The 22,523-nt window shown below is 37.7% G+C and overlaps 1 protein-coding gene and 1 long non-coding RNA gene across 6 annotated transcripts; one reads left to right on the top strand and one right to left on the bottom strand.

The window, feature by feature from the left end:
• Nucleotides 1-22: 22 nt before the first annotated feature.
• On the bottom strand, nt 23-18,191 carry LOC135691412 (sodium-dependent neutral amino acid transporter B(0)AT3). 5 transcript variants are annotated; one of them, XM_089115951.1, is made up of 11 exons: nt 18,067-18,191; nt 13,295-13,626; nt 8,338-8,599; nt 7,752-7,968; nt 6,918-7,028; nt 6,300-6,508; nt 5,622-5,808; nt 4,532-4,733; nt 4,045-4,204; nt 3,549-3,711; nt 23-1,981 (listed from the first exon to the last, which is right to left on the bottom strand). In XM_089115951.1, exons 2-11 carry the CDS (start codon nt 13,587-13,589, stop codon nt 1,826-1,828), a joined length of 1,962 nt encoding a protein of 653 aa, XP_088972077.1. In that variant the 5' UTR covers nt 13,590-13,626; nt 18,067-18,191; the 3' UTR covers nt 23-1,825. The 5 variants fall into 5 exon arrangements, with proteins under 5 accessions (XP_088972077.1, XP_065065341.2, XP_065065344.2 ...); XM_065209269.2 differs by lacking the exon at nt 18,067-18,191 and adding an exon at nt 16,893-16,993; XM_065209272.2 differs by lacking the exon at nt 18,067-18,191 and adding an exon at nt 13,975-14,121.
• Nucleotides 14,461-22,411, top strand: LOC135691417 (uncharacterized). The gene is made up of 4 exons (XR_016145282.1): nt 14,461-15,170; nt 16,284-18,862; nt 19,697-19,775; nt 20,255-22,411. It is a non-coding gene; the product is annotated as an uncharacterized LOC135691417 (long non-coding RNA).
• The last annotated feature ends 112 nt before the right edge of the window (nt 22,412-22,523 follow it).

The following is a 22,523-nucleotide window of genomic DNA, read 5'->3' as shown; positions in this document are numbered from 1 at the left end:
AGAAGTGGAAGTAAACACAAGATGCAAGCAAAAAACATTGCTGAATACAATAAAGAACGTTACAAGAAAATGCGTTTTAAATAAAACAAAGAATACAACAACTTTGACAGTACGGTAAAGAACAGTCTCACAAGTTGTAAGGATAAATAAAACCATACTGAAATACAAGTAACACACACATTTATATACAGGTTTTTGAGTTATTTCACAAATGTTTTAATCGATCAACATTAGCTAGTTAGCTGATGTTTTGTAATTTTCGAAGTATTTTCGAAATTATTGAGATATCGGTACACACTGTGGTTTCTGGGGGATTAGTTCACCAACGAGAGGTGAATGAAATGCGGCGGGAAACCTACACCACTGGGATTAATAGAAAGGTATTTGTAACACTTTAAGGCAATGAGTCAATGGAAGTGATAAGGTATTCCGAGCCAATGGTAGATGAAGCCGACGTAGGGCAACAGCGAGGAATGGAGATGAGTAGTAACATAACGCCAGTATGTATGCTGGTCCGACGTCGAAGGAGTTTTACCCATGAACTGAAAAACTCTCAGTTATGCATACCTCCTTGCCTTCAAAAATAGCTTAGCGGAAGATTATTTCATACTGCAGATTTACATAAGATAACAAGAGGGTGAAACATTCACAGACTAAAGGACAATAATCTAGAAAAGTACCTTGTTGTTCTCAACAGTCTACATTGCGCATTTTCTACAAATAGATTTATAAATACTACGATACATATAATACGCACGCAAGTAGATTCTGGGAATAGCACGACGACAAGATTGATATAGATTCAAATAACACCATAGATATATCCGAGGTACATAATAAAAAGGGGGTATCTTAAAAGCCTTCGCACGTCACTTATATCAATAGAATGACTGCATATCACCTTCAGACAGGATTCAGTACAGTGGTAAAGATAGGCCTGTTGGGGTTTAAAGCTATATGGCAAAACTTGGGTTGATTCAAGAGCAGTTGGTTGTAACGAGAACGGAATGCGGTCCAGAGATTATGGCTAAATAACCCCTTATGCCAGAGCAAGATTTACTCTATCTACGTACAGGAACAACGGCGAAATTGGAAAAGCCTGGCCATTTAAAGAGAATTCGAATTAATACTTTATAAGCAAATAGAATATACGATGGCGAAAACCCCATTAATGACGAAAATAAATAAATTAATGGAAAGCAAGTTAAAGTAATAAATATAAAGTAAGATCCACGCAAAACATACTCAAATATTGAAATGTAGCTCAGCTATGTAACTCAAAAAGAAACATTCTATTTGCCCCTTTTTACTAAAATGCAGAGGGGGATGTATGCGGCCTAATGTTAGGTAAGGTCTTGTGTAGAAGCAAGGTAGACCCTGCAATGAAAGGCCAAGAAATAGATACTGCACAATATCCCGGAGCTATTTCCTAGTATTTTTATGAAATAAAACAAGAACTCAACACCACTAATGTTTATTTTGTGGTAAGACTCTTTTCGAAATTCGTTAGCATCAAGAATGGGACAGTTGGAGGAAATCAATAATCTAACTTTCCGGGATGTAACGTTGCACATGGTATTTATACGAATAGCGGATTGTCACATCTAAACCCGAACTGCCACTATGATTAGAAGACAACAGTTTTAAAAATAATTTATAAAATCCATTCAGAAGGATAGTTTGCAGTGGCAGTAGGCTTTTTAAAAATTGACTCTCTTGTACATTAACTGATTCCGCTTCCTTTGATGTTGAAAACGGCAAACTTCGAAATGTTTCTAGAACCACAACAATGTCAAATTTGAAATTAACTACAACTACTTTGTATTCAAACACCGATTGGGACGCTGATTTCATCTCTCTGCCGAACTTTTTGGATGAAATAGTAGCAACCAAAGCCAGGAGTGAAAAAGATGGGAAAGAGGGTGATAATAACACCAACTGCGATGGCCCATCCAGGGTACGGCACTTTCTCAAGGATCATCTAAAAAGGGAGACAAGCGAACATAAAAAACCGGGATAAAATCAAACAATTTCGCAATTCAAGGGTTCTAAATCGCAATCTCCAATTTGATTTCTACATCAAAAACTGATTCTCAAAGCACATGTCGAGTCGCCATCTGCTTACGTCATCAGCTTACAGACTTTCTGCTTGACTTAGAACAATACACTACATCACCATAAACAGAATAAATGGAAAAACAAGTTTTATCTCTATTAACATAGTTGGAGATGGTTTGTAGAATTTAATGATATATACCAAGGTCTACCCTGGGTATCAGAGCCACATCAATTAGGCGCTACTCCGCTTCTCTGTTCCACTTCTTATTTCCACGCTGGAATTCATGTTGCTCTGGTACTCAATGTAATCAAGGTCAAGCCTTTGAAAACATGAAAAAACTGCAGAAAACAGTTCAAAACCAACTCTGTGTTTCCTAAATGATAAGCTCCTTCAAATCCCCAAATGAAACCCTTCCCCACAAATATTATCCTTTTCTCCAAATAACCCCTTTTTCTCCAAAATAAGCACATTCCTCTACCAAATACGTACCCCCTTCCACCCAACAAGCCCTAACTAAAATCTGCACCCTACCCTTCACCTCGAAATAAGATCACCGTCGAATCATAGGGATTATCAACAAAGAATTCTAGAGCAACGTTTCATGTAAACGGCAAACATACACTGGAACTTGTTCCAGTCCGAAAACTCTAGAAAATCAGAATTTTGCAAATTTCAGAATCTCTCCTTGCTCCTTTTGAGGTAATAGCGGTTGCTGTGTAGTTTGTTTTTACACAACTTCCCTACCCCGGCCCCACCCCCACCCCTGTAACAGGATTAGTCTCGCTTCCATTAACCATGGTGTATGGACCCGTTCTCAGCGCGATGGCCACATCTGAACAACTCTTGGGTCTTTTTGAAGGTCTTGCAAATACTATACGAGAGCAAAGAAATTCCAATTGCAAAATTACTCGCACCACTCAGGAATAAATTCAAAGCCTTTAGTAAGCCATCACAGATCTCTCGAAGAAATTGCTTTCCAACAAACTTTACACATCATTATCAAACCCAGATTGTGCAAAAATCTATAATGGCGACATGTTTCGTATTATTGGTAAAGCCTGATCGTCATTCCATCTAGCAGTTTTGGAATCTATCTACATAGACATGAAAAAACTGCTTTTGTGTAGACAGAACGAGATCGTTTTCACCTTAAGACTAATTGGGCAACCTCAACAGTCATGTGCGCGTCTCTGATGGTCGTTTCTGATTGGCCTATTTCGACCCACAACTGCCTATTTCGATCCACAACTGAATACATATATATTTCCTAGGGTAGTGTTGTTATCAATGTTCCGACGTTTTATACTCTGAAAAGTGTAAGTATGTTCTAAAATGTTTGCTTTTTCAAAGCCATTGTTAAACTTTGTATGTACCACAAAAAGATTGTTTATATCACCATGACTCCCACTGCTTTCGCTGCCAGAATTTACTGGACAGAATAATCCCCCCTTGCCCCTCCCCTTCCCCAAAGAATACTCTAGATTCTTACCTGCACATCGTTCCAGACTTCGTAAGTCAGAGTTCCTTTGGCAGAAGAGACAACCATACCAATAAGGAGAGAAGCGATCACAAGTGGAGAGACAAACCTCCACATAATTTTCCATATAAAATGGGGTCGATTTCCAGTCATAAACTCAATATCGTCACAGAATCTAGTGAGAAAAATCAACATCTAATTGCATCGAAATGCCGATTTTCTTAAATCAAATAAAAAATACACTAAAAATGTGTACACTAAATTTTTCCATACCCATGATAAAAGCATCAGTTTTCATAGCTTACAATAAATACTCTATTCATCTTTACCTCGATTCTTGGAATCGACTTTTATCTTTTGAATATATAAAAAACTTTCTTGAAAACTAGAGGAAACAAAGTGCTTTTATTAAGCAACATAAATTGCCTTCTGTAGGCTACAGGTTCTGAAAGAATATGCGGCTGTTTACTAAAGTGATTGATAAATAGTGATTAATGTTTAGCTTTACCTTGGAACACCATAAATCCAGACAATGACAAGTAATTCACACAAGGCAATCACAAGCAATGGAACGTCGATGCTGTACGAGTTGAACAGCTGAAGTATATATTCGCCAGAGTCTTGCATGAAAATTAGACCAAACAGGTAGCTTGGTATTGCAATCGAGACTGTGAAAGAAAAATTCAATATACAAACTGGCTTTGTTGGTTTTCCGGAACTTGTAGCTTAAGGACAGTGCTTTAAAGGAACTAAAACATTTCAAAATACACTAGAGAACAAGCATATGCCTTGAAAAGCGACTTTCGTAATCACAGCTGCTTGGGCAAGAAAACAAACATTCTTGACTAGGTCATAATTTTTTGGGGTCAAAAGGGAGTGTTAGACTTCTTATTATATTTCTAATCCTTAAATGCTGAAAATCTATGATATTGCCCTCAATGATAGCAATAAAACTCTTAAAGATCAAGTTGGTTTACTAGCAGAAAAACACTTACTGATGACGTATTCATTTCTGACGTTCTTAAAGTAAGGCATGTCTTTGATCGAGCTGACTATGCTTTCTAAGTTGCCAAACATACTGCTCAAGCCAAGCGTAACCAACATCATAAAGAAGACAATGGAAAAGAAAGTGGATCCAGGAAGCTGGTTGATAACTTCAGTCATTGTAATGAACGCTAAGCCAGTGCCACCACTGCCCTGTGACGTAAAAAGAATTTCATTCAATCTGAATCCCATTTCATCAAATAGGACAAGTGCTAAAGGAGACTTGGAAAGGATATGAACCATAAAAGACACTCTACTTATGTCGCTATTGCAAGACAACACCCAACCATTAATTGCTTGAAGTCAGCAAGTAGAACGTAAGGATTGACTGGAGACTTTGTTTTTCCTAGGGTCGCCACAGAACCTCAGGTCACATCAAGACCCACTTTTTCTTATTTCGGAGACTGAGACCACCACAGACGTTTTCTTTTTTACGTTAGTACTCTGCATTATCCTGGAGTCCTTAGCAAAAGAAGCTGGATCTCAAACATTGGGATTATGCTTAAAACGAATGCTTTCACAGAAAGCTTATTCAAATATGATAAAAACTGAAGAACAAGCAGAGGGAACAATTTTTGTGGCTAAAGCACGCACTATTTTATTAATATCTCTCTTCGTTTCAGATTCTATGAGGCTGAAAATATCGTATTTGGGAGGATTTTAAACAGAAGACCACAGAGATGACATTTTGGTTAGCCAAGAAATGTAGCGGCTGTTTTTATAGTCTCGGATCTATCAAGAAAAATGAGTTTTTAAAATCTTCTGTCTTTTCACATTATTCGCATTTATGTTATAACGACATGGAAAACTTTAGAAGATAGACCTATACGGATCCATATTAATCCAGGGTAAGTTTGACATTCGCTACGTCAATCTGTTTTCCTACCCCTTTGAAGGTCCGGCTTAACGGGATTCAAATATCACAAAGCATTAAAATAATCACTTCTGTGAAAATCCACGTTAAGGGGTATTAAAAAAACCAAAAGTAAACCGAAGTTGTATGAGAAGATTATATTCTCCTTAAAAGAGAAATTAACTAACCTCCTTTAAGAATCGATTGACGTCACAAAGTTCGTAAGTATTATCACGAACCCCCTTATCATAAATTTCATTCCAGAACTTCGTGTAGCTAGAGTTGCCTTTCATGATAGTTGGGTGCAACTGTTCCATGCGTTTATCAATTTGCGGGTACGTATACTTTTGACAATGCTTGTTCTGATAGTTTGCCCTAGTGGAAGAAAGAAACATCAAGAGTCAATCAATCAAACCAATTGCAAACGGTGTTACTGGGCTTTCAATTGTGAAAAGCATCAATTTGAAACGGGAATATTTGCAACGCATCATCACTCAAACAGTCTGAACTAACCAGGATGCATTCGGAACACATAACATTGCCTTTTCAAAAGGAAATTAGCTGCAGGGGCAAGCCTTTGTTTATAAAAAGAGGAGTACGGTAGTCTTTCGTTTAAAACAACGGAAAGTCACTGGGGCTGGAAGAGCCAGAGCCATTAAGTAGCATTTCCGATTAGTGCCCCCATTTGAATGAGAACCCCCCCCCCGAACAAGCACCCCCGCCCCGAACAAGCACCACCCTTCGAGTGACCCCTACCCTTAAGTGTGAATCCGATTTCTGGATATAAAGAATGTGTTTAAAATTATGGCTAAAATCATACATATATATATAAACATATTGTAATTTTTGAGTATTATTGAGCTTACCTGTAGCCTACCATTGAGAACATTGCGATTCCAGCAAAAACTGATGTCCCACAGTTGATGAAACAGATCAAGAAGGTGTCTTTGAGCGTATTTGAATGTGTCGGGTTGTAACTGGCATAAGCAATCAGCCCTCCGTTTGCTAAACTCAGAGAGAAAAGAATTTGGGCAGCAGCCTGAAGCCATACTTGAGGATCCTTGAGCATCGCCCACTACAATCGAATTGGTTGAAATACTCAAATAGCGAAAAGGAGGAAAAAACGGTACATACCAAGAAGTATATTTCATAAACATAGGTGCAGCTCCAACGTATCTCTAATTAAGGGCCTCCGACGACCCCCCCCCCCCCCGACCCGACCAATAGAGCCCTTTTGTAAAATATTATTTCTCCTTCGCGTCTTTACTTTCCAACATGCGGCAGACCACCCCCCCCCCTATAATGTAATCAATTGATGTCAGTTTAGATGACTCTTGTGTACTGAAATACAAAGCATCTTTCTGCAACTGTAAAAATTATACATGAAGCATAGGCGATGAAAGATAGTGAAGTGAATTTTCATAAGAAAAAATTTAACACTTGAGATTAATCAAGCATAGAATAATTAAATTAGATAACGTTACCTCTGGGGTGAATAGATGACGCAGGCCATCTTCGAAGCCTTCCAACATAAACCCACGTATGATGAAGATGAGCAACACAAAATACGGGAAGAGTGCAGTAAAATACACCACCTTTGAAAAGAACACATACATCACATAAAGAGACTGTTTGAGGCATTTATTCGAGGCCCGGCGTTTATATCTGACTGCAAAGTTTATAGAGGTTTAAGAGAAAAAACATTTTTCTGTAATTACTTTTCATAAATTAGTTTTATAGAGGTCATAAAACATAATCACAAAAATAAACTTCCAAGTCTAAATAGAAAATTTCTACGTTTTCATCTTAATCAGATGCGTGAATAACGATCTCATTCTAATATTCTTCTTTATAAAAAAACGCATTTGATGATCTTTTTTGCCAATTTTCAAACAACAAAGTTGATTATTTGTTACAATGCCTTACTAGAAATAAACTCTTTTGAAAAAATCCGAATAAACGCCGGACAACAAATAAATGGGAACAAACTGGGAAGATTTTACCGGCGTTTATTCGAGACTAGCGTTTATTTAAGGCCCGGCGATAATAAGAGTAAATACGGTATTTTCGAGTACCATTTCATTAAAATAAATGGATAGATATAAATCTTTATATAAAGTGAACATAAATATACCTCGGAGGTTGGTGGGCAAAAAACAAGATTTGTAGAGCATCAATATTGCTCTTTTTCATATAGGAGAATGGGCCCGAAGTTTCACTTTCTTTTGTATTATAATATCTAAGTTTTCATTGAGGGTACAGACTACTGTTAATCTGGATCTGGATTACTGTTAAGGGAGAACAAGGTTGTGCATTACCTTGCCAGTGGATTTAATGCCCTTGATCATGCAACCAGTAACAAGAACCCAGGCAGCCAATAATGACAATGACAGCTTCCAGTTCAGACCAGATCTTTGGTTGATGTTCTTCGCAATATCAAGCGACACGTGATACCAGTAGTAGGCCGTTGAGCCTGCTTTATCGCACTTCTCTAGAGGCTTTGTTATCGTTTGGTTGCCACTGATACGGCTCGTTCTGGAAAGTATCAAGTCACTATTGTAATTTACCGGTACGTTACTTGACAAACGGAAAATTAGATAAGGCATAAGTAACGATAAAATTAGGAAAGAAATTGGGTAATAATTGGGTTAGACCTTTAAAGACCCGGATTTCACCATGATTCATACCAGAACTTCATAAGGACCCGGAACTTCGTTAATATTTGACCTTTGCTGTCATACACGGAACGAAAGTTTGACATTTTCTGGGTCACCATTTCACTGGTTGTTAATCACAAATAATGTATCCACTGACCAATAATAAAAATATTGTGTTTCAATTTTTCCTCTCACCACAAACATTTGAAAAAGAGGCAAAATACAGTCAAAATACTGAAGTACGTACGTAGGGCAGGATGACCACGGTAGTGGATACTGGAACGAGGCAAAAAGGTAGTAGAGACACCAGGCAATAACGACATTGTATGTGCATGCCATGAAGAACACGGTAAACACCGAAGTAAACCCGAGCCCACTTGAATACTTAGATACTTTTGACCAAAGTGGCACAGGCCCGAGGTGATGTCTTTGACCAATGCTCAGCTCCAAGTAAAACAACGGTAATCCTTCGATGAATAACATGATGCAGTACGGTATGAGGAATGCCCCTGTAACATAAATATTGCCTTTAATATGACAACTGAGAACACAATGGGTGTTACAGGACAATCAGAGGATAGTTCTAATGAAAGGAATACCCCTGCAATCAGCAGCGTATAAAGGAATACCTCTGAATACCTTCCAGGTTTTCGAGGGTCATGAAGAGTAAATCTAATGAAAAATTATGCTCCTGTATTGGCTAATTACAGGCAATTTTACCATCCAACTAGCGATTTTTGGGAACAATCTGTTGATAGCTCGGGGAAGGAATCATAGCCCCTACACCCTCCCACGGGATACGCCCCTGCCTGCGAAAGAAAGATACCTTTAGTTAGAAAAATGACAACACATTGAAAATAGAGAGAATGTGTTAAAAGTAAAGAAAAGAGAACACATTCTTGATGAAACACTGCCCTATATTGTATCATAGAGCACTGGAACTCTCTCTGCAACTGGTACATTTGTTCGGATCAAGGAAGGGTTTTTTTATCGTGTTCATTGCTTCGAATTTTAAATTTCTACGAAACAATTATAAAACATAGAAAACACAAAACTGCTTCATGGTTTGATGTGGTTACATATAGTTTTTTGTCTATGCACTCTCAAAATGGAATTCTACATGTTATTTGTAATTAAACAGTTTCTCTCAAAAGAACACATAACAACGCCGGTCACGTGACTATCAATCAACGAGAGCAGGTACACGTAAACGGGTGTACAAGGTGCTAAACAGGAAAGAATCAACATTATAAGGCACTGCACAAAAGATTATCGCTGGACTGGATCGAAGATCAAGAATACCTGCAACTCTGCCTGCCACGTGGCCACCGATTCATTTGAAGTGAATGAATGAACGCATCAAATGAATGAATCTCACTCAATGGCTGACTGGTTAACCATGAGATTCGATTCGCCAATCAAGTAGTCCCCTATGCAGGCAGATATATTTGCTTCGCTTTGTTTTTAAATTAAAAAAGGACGAGCATCGATCTCCCGATGCGATAATCCGTTTTAAAAAGCCCGGGGAAGCACCATATAAAGCCCCCCTTACCGCGAGAGTCGCGTGTGAGAATTTGAAACAGGCTGGTTAAACATACCTGCAAACATTTTGCAATGAAGATGTAAGAGCAAGAAATGGGCTCAATGAACTTTGCATCCTGAAGTAAAGGGGCCTGCTTCCGCCACTAGCTTTACTTTTCTCTTTAGTAACAAAATTCCCTACATAGGTTTGGATAAACACTTATTTTATGCAACAGACGTCTTTAAAACAACCAGGGGTCCTGCAGTGACTAACGCTAAGCCTCCTTAAGTTCTTTTCAAAACAACCCCAGTTTCCTAATTCCAGTTGTGATTAGCTTGGTCTTTTTTATGTAAGGTTGGATCCCTGCGTCTTTATTACCCAGGAAGATATCCTGAAAACACTGGAAAGCCATGATCACCTCTCTAACGGGTGAGGTCAGAGCAGTTGCAAGATTTCTAGAAACACCTTGTGCTGTGGAGATATCTCATGGAGAAAATAAATGCTGCTTATATGTGGACTTCGTAGAGCTCCAAAGTGTCCAGACTTAGAGGAAATACCTCTTATTAGGGATATATGCTCTCAAATCTTTCTATATCCGCTCTTTGCTGACTTATTCCTGTTTTGTAAACTGGTTACAGCTGGCCAAGAGTAGGCAGTCAATCCTTAAGCAAATCAACCTGTAGATATGCTGAAGACTGCGAAACATGGGTGTTCCTTCATATGTAGCACAGCGATTTAATACTTCAAGCTGCTGTGTGCAACGCCTACGCCCAAAACATTGCAAGCAAAACAGGGATAATTTCAAGGCATCAACTATTTCAGTTTTCAAATAAAACTTCTATTCTTTCCTTGAAACCACTAATAAATTATTTAGAAAATACGTAAGGAGCATGATGTGACCTTGATGTTGCTTCTTTATGGTTTGCCTGTCATTACAACTTTTGTCATGCGTTGATCATGATGATGTCGTTGGCATTCTGATAACAACGAATGGGGTAGAGTAATAAGCCCTTAAAACAGTGTCTATCTTTCAAAGATTGGCGTTTATTCTATCTAGCACATGATTTTGTCTTTGGGGTGGCGAGCATTCACCTTGAATCTGCGAAGGAGTTCCAAGTTTGAGCATTTTCTTTGAGTCCCCTATGGATTTGTGACAAAGTGTGAGGCATCGGACTACCGGTGGAACCAAAATATAGAATTGTGCCTTTAACAAAACCTCAGGAGTATACATCCCTGCTAGTGAAGTATAAAGTTGAGTTATGTTGATGGCAAAAGACCAAGAAGGCTGTTAGACAGTCAGGGCCGTTGCAACTGGGGGGAAGTGGAGTTGTCGCCCTCCTGTGAGGCCATTAGCCAGTTAGCATATTTGCGATACATTTCCACTCCAAGTTTTAAATCCTAATAATATAAGGCTTTATCCGATAGGCAAACATGTTTACACAAGACCAGTTTTTAATGAAAAGGAACTAGCTTTAAGTATATTGAAAAATGTTTGCTTTTTTCAAAGCCATTTTCAAATTTTGTACCGCAAAAAAGTGTTCACATACTAAATTGCTCCAAATCGTTCTATACTTATTGTCAGGGGTGTAGAGCCAGGGGGCTCAGAGGGCAGTTAATGTCCAAAAGGAACCTTTCTACTTCTTGCTATTGTTTCTTGAGAAAATTTTGTGAGCCCAAACCCTTCTCTTTTATAGAACTCGATTCTTATTTTTTGCATAGCTAAATGGGGGTGTTTTATTATTTGACTTAATCATTCTTTCTTGCACTGTTACTATATGACGAAGTAGACGTCTCTTTGCTCTGATGCCGGGGCGAAAAAAATTGGCCATTACCAATTAATGCGTTTTTGTTGTTGTTCACTCTTGTCGCGTTGCGGTGTTTCTTATTTGCGTCCGTCATCGGAGTCCGTCGAGCAGCCTGCTAACGTGGCCTTTTCTTTATTAACATACACATAGACCTATTTAGCTGTATTTCCAGCTATACCAAAGCTGTTAATTTCAGCTTGTATCCCTCGAGTATTCAAAGCTGCTTATATCCCAGTCAACCAAAAAGCCACACCTTAAACCACACCCTTTCCTTTGGTAACAATGTAGTAAGCTACAATGGATGATTTTTTACTTTGTTATGGTCTTGCGAAGAGCACCTGAGAGTGAAAGGCTGTACTGCTTACGTAGCTAAGCTCTGCAAGCTAACTAGGGACAAGCATTCGGTCAAAAAGGCACAGAATACACGATCAATTACCTCGTCAATGGTAAGCTTATATAAAAGAAATCGAAATATGATCTTCCCTTAAAAGTCGGGAACAGTTCTTTCTTGATCATGCAATTGCATAAAGCCCCACGTTGCTATGCATAAGGACCTTTTTTGCTAGCACCATTGCACATATGGCATAAATGTTATGAGGGCTATCACCGTCAGAATCAAATATAGCATGATTGTACACGCCTACGTTGGAAGAGGCCTGTTTCTGAGTGACGAATGAGCAAACAACGCATTTAATCACGTGTACAAACAAACGTTGGCTAACTCAGGGTGGGAAAATGAAAAAAGGAAAAGTAATCTGGGAAAAAGAAGACGCAAAAACATTTACGATAACCTGAGAACCCTTTAGGATTTTTGCATAAAATTTCAGGGCTTTTTAAACTTTAGTTGGTCGAAGCATAAAAAGTCGAAAAAGAAAAAAGCTGACGATGGTTATCCAGCAGTATAAAGGTAGCCGTTCCAATAACCTGCCTTAGTATTTTCAAATGAAAAAGTGAAATATAATCCAGTCGACTTTCCCTGGCGATGTTTTTCTTGTATTATATCCTTTTGGCAGACCATGGGAAAATGGAGTGGGTTCTCTATGAAACGCCCCGTGAAACTGTTGGCTACAGCGATAGACTTCGGGGTACATTCACAGAATTAATCTACCGGTTACCTCTCAAGTAAGCAATCATAACACGTCCGGCTTAATATACTCGTATGAGAATGCAACTGAAAAAGTTTCATGGTACTTAAACACAGTTTACAGAATTAACAAATTGTTATAGGTATTAAAATAAAATAGCCGGATTAGAAGCATAAGAGCTTGCACATGCACATCACAACCAAATTCAGTGACAGCGTTGAAGATCTATTCGCTAAATCCTTATCAATTGGCTCAAGCTTCAGAATTACGGATGGAATTACAACAAACTCTTTAAAAATATGACGATTTATGCCAAATTTTGTTGGGGATAACACGGTAAAAACTAAAACTAAAAGACTTTCTCTAATATAAGTCTTCGATTGAAGAAAATAATTCGAACTCAATGCAAAACTTAGCGAGGGAGTTATTATTCTATCTTTAGAGCAAAGAAACATTGACGTTGCAGTAGAGGATGTTCGCACACAATTATAACCAAGAAAATGAAAGAGGAAGTTGTCGGCTTATTGGAAAGTGATCACCGTATTACCTTTTCTATTAAACGGGTTTCCTTGCTTACTTGTTAAGGCAAAGTTGAAGGCTGCTATGGTAGGATGTAAGTTCAATTTCCCATAAATACGATAAATTATTTAACAAAAGAAATTGTAACAATCAATTGCCTTCAGAAATAAATAATAAATTATGGCTTCAATACAATCGCAGAAATATAAGTAAGATTTTACTCGGTTTTAAAAATTTGAAGCAAGCACGAAGAGATAAGACAGAGTAACTTACCACCACCGTTTTTTTGCGCAAGCCATGGAAACCTCCATACATTTCCCAATCCGACAGCGTAACCAACACATGCAAGAAGGAACTCAGTCTTGTTGGACCATGTATCTCTTGATTTCACAGGTTTTTCGTCATCATCCTCACCTTGTTTCAAACTGAGCAAGCATCTCTCTGTCGTCCTTGATAAACTATCAATATCGCCGATCAACTTCATCTCGACATCCTCGGGATCGTCATCATTTTCATCATCTTGATCGAAATCTGGGTCTTTGGGTACGGGATCTTTGGAAACAGTCATTTTACAATCTTTCCACAGATCCGGGCAACAAACAGGCCTAAGTAAAGAAATTCAACTTCATAATACCTGCTTAATGAAAACACACGTTGGCCGAGCATGGCAATGACCTTTCAATTTCGGCTTTGCAAATACATTCATAAAATCATTGGAATTAAAAGAAAAACAATACGAATTTAAAGTTTACTGAATTTTATTGTCTTAAACTATGCTCTAACGTTAGCAACGCCGAAACGGGTTTGGATTCACTCACAAATTACAAATGGAGATGTTATAAACAAAGGCCAATTTCCAAGTCACATCAAAACCACAATGAGTTTGTCACCCATAGATTCCTTTAGATTCGGAAGAACGATATTGTGGTAATAGTAATTACTCTTCAGCTAACTTCAGCAAGGACCGGCAGATTGGAACGGCTGACTTCACGCTTCTCGATCACTCTCTTTTCCTTCAACTCTCAAGCATGCGACTTTGTTGTTATCACGTGACTTGACAACCTGCTTGCTAAGAAGCTGTTCAAACGGACACTTAGCAACATTCTGGTGGTTTGCACACAGCCACAGAATCTTTATACGCACATAATGAAAACCGATCTTTATTAGAAATTATTGCAGGATACGGCCTGTACTATGCAGTCTACATCAATGGATAATAACAGTTCAGCAATACCAATGTACTAACAAATTACAGAGATGGTCGGGTTTCCAAAACATGCATTTCACGATTGGGCAAATCAACCCATTGACCAAGAATGACGTCAGAATACTGTAGGAGCTGCTTTCAGCAATCGAGGCTCTCTTAAAACTAAACAAAGATGAGTCAAACAGCTTTTCTACAAAGCTTATTTGGATCTCTATAACTGTGGTAACTCTAACGAGAGGGTCAAATAGATTGAAAAGCCAGCCGTGGCCGAAATTTTTCAACTGAAACAAGGCTGCGAAATTTTCGCGAGTTTTCCAATATGGTTCTTTTAAGCGACACCATTTTAGAAAAAGCTTATGTATTCTTACTTCGGCGTTCTACATATCATGTTATTATGAAATATTTATAGGCACGAAAAAGCTAGTCCCATAAAGAGCGAAGACATGTACTTAAAGAGCAGGGGAATTATCAATTACAAAAATTGAGATATGTTACTTAAGGGGAAGTTAACCTCTAGTTAGTGGGTTGATAGAGTGCCAGGCAGGGCCGTCAGAGGGTCAGGGCTATGAGCTAAATAGTACTGAAGAAAAAAAGATTATGGGAAGTAAAGATAAAAACTTTGTTCATTATATTGCAGAATAATGTTTAACAATTACTTTTTCCGTACATTCTTTCGATTTGAAAGATAAAACCTTGTGTTTTAGAAATAACACCAGAGCCATAAGCTTGGTTTCGCGTCGAGAATTTGCGTCACTCGATGGAGCCCTCAGTATCGTATCAAAGCCCGTGGTTAAAAAAACGCACAAACAACGCCTAAAACTGGAAAAACATTACTATCAAGTTACGCTCTAATGAATATGATCATGTGATGACACAAAACTGTTTACTATTCTAACTGGAAAGAAAGGAAGCTTGTACAAGCGCATATCCAGCAAGCAAACGGTGCCATGTTACGTTTTTTGCCAGGCAGATCTAAACTAACTCAAGACATACATGCAAGGGGAAAACTGAGGGCATTGGGAAAAACATCTCCTCTTTCTTAAACCTTTATTAACAACATTCAAAATGGAACACTTAAAATGATGGGCAATCCCAAGTTGGGAATGGGGGCAATAGGGGTAGCCCCCAAAAATTACCAACCCATGTTGTATTCCCTTTATGAAAGAAATGAATTTGTGGCAACAGAAATTTTGCTCCTCTCTTGACACCCTCTCCCCCTAATGTGAATATTGGTTTCAATGGGAACTTGTCTTGATGGGAACTGAACCCCATTGTTATTGTATCCTGTTTGCTGCTTTTAAATTACTCCTGGTAATATCTCTTGTCTGAAAATCTAGAAAATTTGAACCAAAAAGTCAACAGAATTGTGACTGTGACTGTGACCATTGCTTGGTTCAGATTTTCACAATATGGCAGCTTTTCTACCATAGCAACAGAAACAGTGGATTTGCAAGGCTGGATTTTGATGAAAAATACAGTCAGAAAAAATTAATTTAAAACCACCAAGAACCTGCTAGTAGGGATCATAAATTTTTAATTCATTTGTTGATGCCCATTGACCCACAACAGGAAAAAGTGTTGTTTATCCTCACACTAGCCTTGCACTTATAAGGCACAGCTACACTTCCTTCTAAGAATGGTGGACATGGCAGTACAGTGTCAGACCCACTGCTTAGCTAATCAATAGAGATGAAAACCAGCATGCCAGAAAGGTCTTCCAAGATAGACTGCCAGTCTTGGCCAGAACCTGCTCCAGCAACCTTGAAAGGATTCTTATAACAATAGTGCTGAAGTCATTCCATAAGCACAGCCAAAGAACAAAACATAGCAGAGAACAAAACTCTTTGCCTTATCGGTTAAGATTATTTAAGTGACTATTCCTGAAAAATTTCAGGGAACTTGTCAAAGGGGAACAAGAAGAATTTTTTGAAACTAGAAAAAAAATGTGGATGCTTTTGAAAGTTTTGAGCCAAGGTTCTATAACAAAATAAATCTATTAAATTTTTAACATAGTTACAATTTTATGGTAATAGACAGATTTTTTGTATTTTTTAGGTACAAGAATCAATGTGAAGAAAATTTTATCAATGTGAAGCAATCCTTGAAACAAGTGCCCTCATGAACAAGATCAAGAATTAAAATAAGTGCTCTTTGGTCATATATTTAAAGGCACTCTCTTAATTATTCCTTCAAGATTTCTTAAGATCATCATTCCTCCTTCCAGCACCCTTGTTGAAGAAATGAGAGGGTTGGAACAAAATTCTGAAATTGAAAATGTCTTGCAATCACTTTCAACTATATACAATTTTGGAAAAGGTAGCCTCCCCTTTTATTTTACCTGTTTATTACATTTCAGACTTGGCCATGACATACCCACACAACACCACCCAACCCTACCCCCAACCCTACCCCCAACATTTTAAGTCAACCTCCTTTATTCCTGATCTCAAAGTTGGTGTTCTAATGTAAAAAATTACAGCAGAGGGGGGGGCTATTCCACAAAGAGAGGGCAGAGAGGGGCTTGATTTGATTATTACAGTACCTGCCTGGTAATTATTGCCATTGATTTATTTTGGGAACAGAAACAACAGGTCATCAACAAATTAATTAGATCAGTGAGCAGTTGATCACCTTTCTGGTTAATGAAAATGAATGCAAAAGTACCTTTTTAATGTTTCCCTTACCGAACAGCGGAATGAATAGAGTACATATCTTGAAGTAATTTCTACTATCTTAACGCTCACTGCCATACGTGACGCTGGTAAACCAAAAAAAATCAATGACGCAGACAATGGTATCGGAAACCGCCATGTCTAAGACAAATTCAATGCGTTTTGACCAGCTCATTAAACTACGTGGTTGAATTTTGACTCATGAATTAACAATGTTTAGCCTTTCACGTAACAAAAATGTTGATTGTTGTGAGATAGGTGTTGTACTAGGTCTCTACCATTTGCCCAAATCGGCCTTTACAAAACATGAATGAAAGTTTAATTTACGAGACAACACTTGTACCGTATGTGAAATTTATAAGAATGCTTTCTTTTTATGTCCGTGTAACACAATACTGGATTTAGCTCATTGAAATGCATCGTTCTGAAATTAAATCGCCTCTAGCATGTTGATGTTCAGGGCGACTTTGTTTGTAGATGCATTGTCGCCGCTTGAAACGTTCAACAAGAATGGGATTACAGAGCTTTATTCCTCGGGTGGCTGAAGGCATAGTTAATGTCACATTTCATCGTACTGATACTGTTTTTAAAAGACTTTTTGAAGGCATACGGCTTGAAAGATCTAAGGAATTACTTATGTATGTCAATTCTGTATTACTTCAGCAAAATTAACCTTAAATTTTTTATACGCATTATTTTGTAACTTTATTTTAACTCAATCAAACTTCCTTCATCTTTTGATGCAATTTGCATAATCTAATGCTGCGAATATATATAAAAAGAAATGAAATGAAATAGAAAGCATAAAGAGAGGAGACTCTGAAAAACCCCGATAGGATCCCATGAATGAAGTTCTATATATACCGGGTGCCCATGCCACAACATCTCTACAATATAAGTTAGCACATTGAACAAGAAAAGTTATGGCCGAAAAGCCAAAAACACGATATAAAATTCAACCAGAAATCATGGTTGGTTACGCCCTGCTTTAGTTTTGTACTTTCCAGACAAAAACAGCCGCAAGATATGTTTAGGCCATTGTAGTACTCGTGGCTTTGCAGAGCACGTGTTTTGTAAGCGATGAGGCCAGTTAATCATGAAATAATTAATGTTAAATACTGGTAGTGGTAACAAAAACATATATTTCATCAAGCTAACAAACTTACAAATTTCTTCAAGATCTGTAGCTGTTATTCTCCTCTTCCCAATCAAGCAACTCCCGCGTGGATTGTGATAAATAAATGGATGGGACAGAGCGGTTCATTCAATGATGCCGGATAACATCAACAAAGAGTCTGGGCAACATACTTCACATAGATTTAAACGACCAGATTTGAGTTGACGGCTTCTGACGGCTTCAAAGCTCAAAATATCACATTGAGGTAAGTCAAATTTTTTTTCTTTTCTTGCCTAAAGCTAATTTCTAATTTATTTCATTTGGCAGCAAATATAAAGATTTTGTATAAAAATAAACGCTCTATATTTATCAATTTTGTGTTTTTTTACAAATATAAGCTTTCTTACCATTGCCTGCAAGGTCAAGGTGCCGTGTAATCCATCTTCAAACTGGCAAAAAAGAATACTCCAAAGATGGCATCGGTACGCCACTGCAGAGCAGATCTACAAAAAGGGCAAGGAGCCTTCAAACGTTTCACTAGATTTATCAAAACATCAAAGCGAAAGATACAGTCATGAAATCAGTTGATTTCTCAATTCAAGATATTTTATTTAAATTTTTAATGTAATTATTGTTAGACGGAGCGTTATTATTAGAGTAGACTTTTGTTGTTTCACGTTTATTCAGGCAAGGGTCCCTTTCCCCAATACAGAATCTCTCCATACAATGCTCCGGCCAAGTATGTTTTTTAGCATGCCAATTTCGCCTTCGCAGCTTCTGTAAACTATATGTTTCCCGCGCTAATCCATGAGCTGTCATTGGTTGAAGAAGAGGAAATACAAGAAGTAAGAAAATGCCCGAATCAAAATCAAAAATTGTGACACGTATGCTTTCAAATTATCACTCGATTAAGCGTCCGGGCGTTTATTCTTGGGGGGTTATATCGCGGGGCGATTGTTAAGAATTGCGATATCACAAGAAGGTTTGAATTTGATTTTGACAATCCCTTTGAAGAAAACATTTTAAAAATACTATGATCAAAACTCAGGCACCGCGGAATCCTATGATCTAAAGCCCCCAGCCCCCCTCCTGCTTCGCGGTGCCTGAAAACTGAATGTATCATTTACAATTCTGACACATACCGTAAATCCTCGAATTGTCCGTAATTTCTCGAACTGGACCCCTCCATTTGATTATTGTTGCCATCTGAGGTTGCCTATATGGAGTTTTATTGAATTACCACAACAAATTCATACTTTTGGTAGTAATTAATTAAATGCTCATAAATAAATTCCTACTAAAATAAACGAGGTCTTTCAATAATGTCTTCTTAATGTCTACAGTAATTTTTTAAGTCCCCCCTCGTATAAGCCCCCCTCCCCTCGAATAGGCCCTCATCCAAAAATATCAAAAATTCAAGGGCTAATTCAAGGATTTACGGTATATCCTAATTTGATTTTGCTACTTGTTTACGCTTATAAAAAGGATATTTTAATTTATGTGTAAAAAACTACACTAGGTTAGCCAGTTGGAGACTACCTTATTCGATAGTGAGGTTTACAATTGTATTTAGTTTAACAATGTTGTCCATAAAAAGTTTCCATAATATGTTTTGCTTACATTTAACAAATCGACACCCAGCTCTTTTGTTTGATTGTTTATCGCAATTTTTACTTTAGGGCTGGGCGCTTTAAGGAAACAGTATCAGAATCTAAACCACAACTCACGGCCTCTGGACCATTCATTTATTGAATTGTGGTGAATTACGTACAAAATCAGAATTGTTTTTTGCCATATCATCATCGGGTACCATCTTCTATCAGAAGGTTTGCTACCATGACCCTCCAACTATCCCAAAATCTGAGTTTTGGTTTGTTGTCATGGTCATAGATAAAACTAAGTTGCCATATAAATAGCATTAATGATGTCCGAGTATCTTAGATAAAATGCGATAAGCAACTGGAGGGGGATAAGCCTCCTTGCGAGAAGGATACTTTCGAAGGGTCTGTTGAGCAACGTTTACTTTAGCAGAATACCGGTCCAATTATTTATTTCCACTTGCTTTATAGCTTGAATAATTGATATTTTCAAAACTACTAATCAAATTTTCTTTTAAAGGTGTTGCGTTATGAAATTTATACGTTCAGATATACGGATGTTAATTTGCATAAATGTGTAGATAGTATCTTGAAACTTAACTGAGGCTGGGACAAACATTTTACTTTCTACCTTTCCAGGATGAGGACATCAGGACGACGTTACCCTGGTGTACATAACTACAACTTTGTCGCCAATGAACATTTAAAGAAGCCTGCAAATGACCATTAAACTAGGATGAATTAGTAACATAATTGGTTACTACGGCGAAAGTGTCAGCATATATTTTTCGTCCGTGTTAGGCATAAAGTGGAAAAGCGAACAAGAGTATTTTTATCACGATTAATTTTGACTGAATGTTGTTGAAGCATTTCATTTCGTTTCGTAGCTCTTATCCAAAGTTGTTGCACAAGTAATGTTTCAAAGGAAAGAGAAAATGGTTCACAATCTTACAAGATGTAGGATGTTTAGTAAAACAGGACGCACAAAGTGACTGTCCTTAAAATTGTATTTCACCAAAACAGGCAGAGCTTTATAACTTAAAGATAAGGGTGTTTTCTATTACTGCAGAAGACAGGTTGCTCGTGATGTCTTCATATATGTGTAGTTGAAACTTACTACAGTATACCTGATGAATATTTTTGCTTCGAAAATATTTTTGATGAAATGTTATCTAATATTGAAATATTGTTGAGAGTATTAGAAATATTTAGAATCAGATTTGAGCTGTACTTTGCGTACCCTGGGTGCCAGAGCCACAAAATTTTGAGCACGGAAATAAAAAACCATGCGGAGAAGCGGAGGAGCATTTAGCTGAAAGGAAGGTGCACTTTTTCCTTCCTCTCAGCTAAATGCTCCTCCGCTTTTCCTTATTTTGTTGTGGCTATGGCACCTAGGGTATACTTTGCGAAGAAGATTGTTTTAACTTTCATATCCTAAGCCTAACTGTAGCAGTATATCAATTTCTTACACAAAATAACGATAACATAAATAATGCATAAGAAATATGAAGGAGGCACATATTTCAACGAAAAGGGGCAGGAGAAGGCAGAAAGGGGCACCTCCGCAAGCTACAAATGGCCACTATTTTGGAAAGTCGCGCACCATCCAGCCTCCCCGGTCCATAAGTCTTCATAGTTATCTCAACCAACACAAGGGTAATTGTAATCGTAGAAAAAGAGAGTTTGGTTGGTTTGGAAGATAATGCTGTAAAAATAAATTTCCTGAGCATTATTTTGATTTCCGCCCCTATTCTAATGACAGACGACTTTTACAGTAATCTGCATGCTTTTGAAAGCGCTATGTTTTGGTTTTATTTGTAATTGCTCATTTAGATATGTAATGACAACCAAGCAAATTGATGCAAGGAAGCCAAAATGATAATAAACAGAAGTATTTCCCTGTCTAAAGTAACAATTAAAAAAACAGCTTGTGTGGATATGTGGAAGGGAGAGGCTTGGCAACCAATGTTTGAAGAAACAGACTTGCCTTGTTGCCTTGACTGATATATCGAACATATGCGAGCCAACATTGGTGGCAAGCTAAAATCTCTTCAGCATTATCATGAAGATTAAAGAGAACTCATCAACGAAAACTTTATTTTGGACAATTGCTTCGCAAATCGATTTTCAGTTCTCGTCAAATGGAAAATATTGACTTTTCTCTTGCATGTATGTATCAAGAGATGCTTGAAACCTAGATTTCATTAGCATTCAAAATATGGACACGAATCAATATCAGGACACTATGAATCATTTAAAGATATCAATTTCTTGAAAAGGGCATTTTGCTGCCTCCCGTGCTGCCCCCGCACCACTAGGGCAACGGCGCCCTTGCCCCCTAGTTAGTACGCAAAAGTGGCCCTGAGTTTCAGTAAATTCTATGCTATGACACTTGAAAAGTGTGTCGTAATAAGTCATCCACTGAGGTCTGCTAACTTTTTATTATTGTTTTCGGTCCCCAAGATTCAACACTGTACGTGAAAACCAACAATGCACTCGGCCTGACATACTTTTTATTTTATAAGAATCTGCTAACTTCGGCCGGGGTTCGATGTTCTTAATTCATGGATAATTTCTGGCTCGAGTTTTTTATGTTCTTCTTATTTCAGTTGAATTTATTTGTCTACAAGTACCCACAATGAACTGTCTATAAGGCCATTAAACATCAGCTTCGAATGACAATTTCAGTACAAATCTACTCTGTTTTTTTAGACTTTCAAAAATCTGGTTGGTTTTTTCTTGTAATTTCCATCTTACTCTTCACGTTCTTGTATTGAAAAAGATATCTTAACGTAGTTTGTCCATGAATTAATAGCAAATCTTAAGCTTTTACTTTGAGTAAAGTTGAATGTCAGAGCGCCGAGATTAGCCCTTTTAAATCTTTATATACCCCCATTAGATGCTTTCT

This window comes from Rhopilema esculentum, chromosome 4, assembly GCF_057945365.1.
Source record: "Rhopilema esculentum isolate cy_ngs chromosome 4, ASM5794536v1, whole genome shotgun sequence".
Taxonomy (NCBI): Eukaryota; Metazoa; Cnidaria; class Scyphozoa; order Rhizostomeae; family Rhizostomatidae; genus Rhopilema; species Rhopilema esculentum.
The sequence above is the reverse complement of the archived record's forward strand: the minus strand, read 5'-3'. Positions and strand labels throughout refer to the sequence as shown.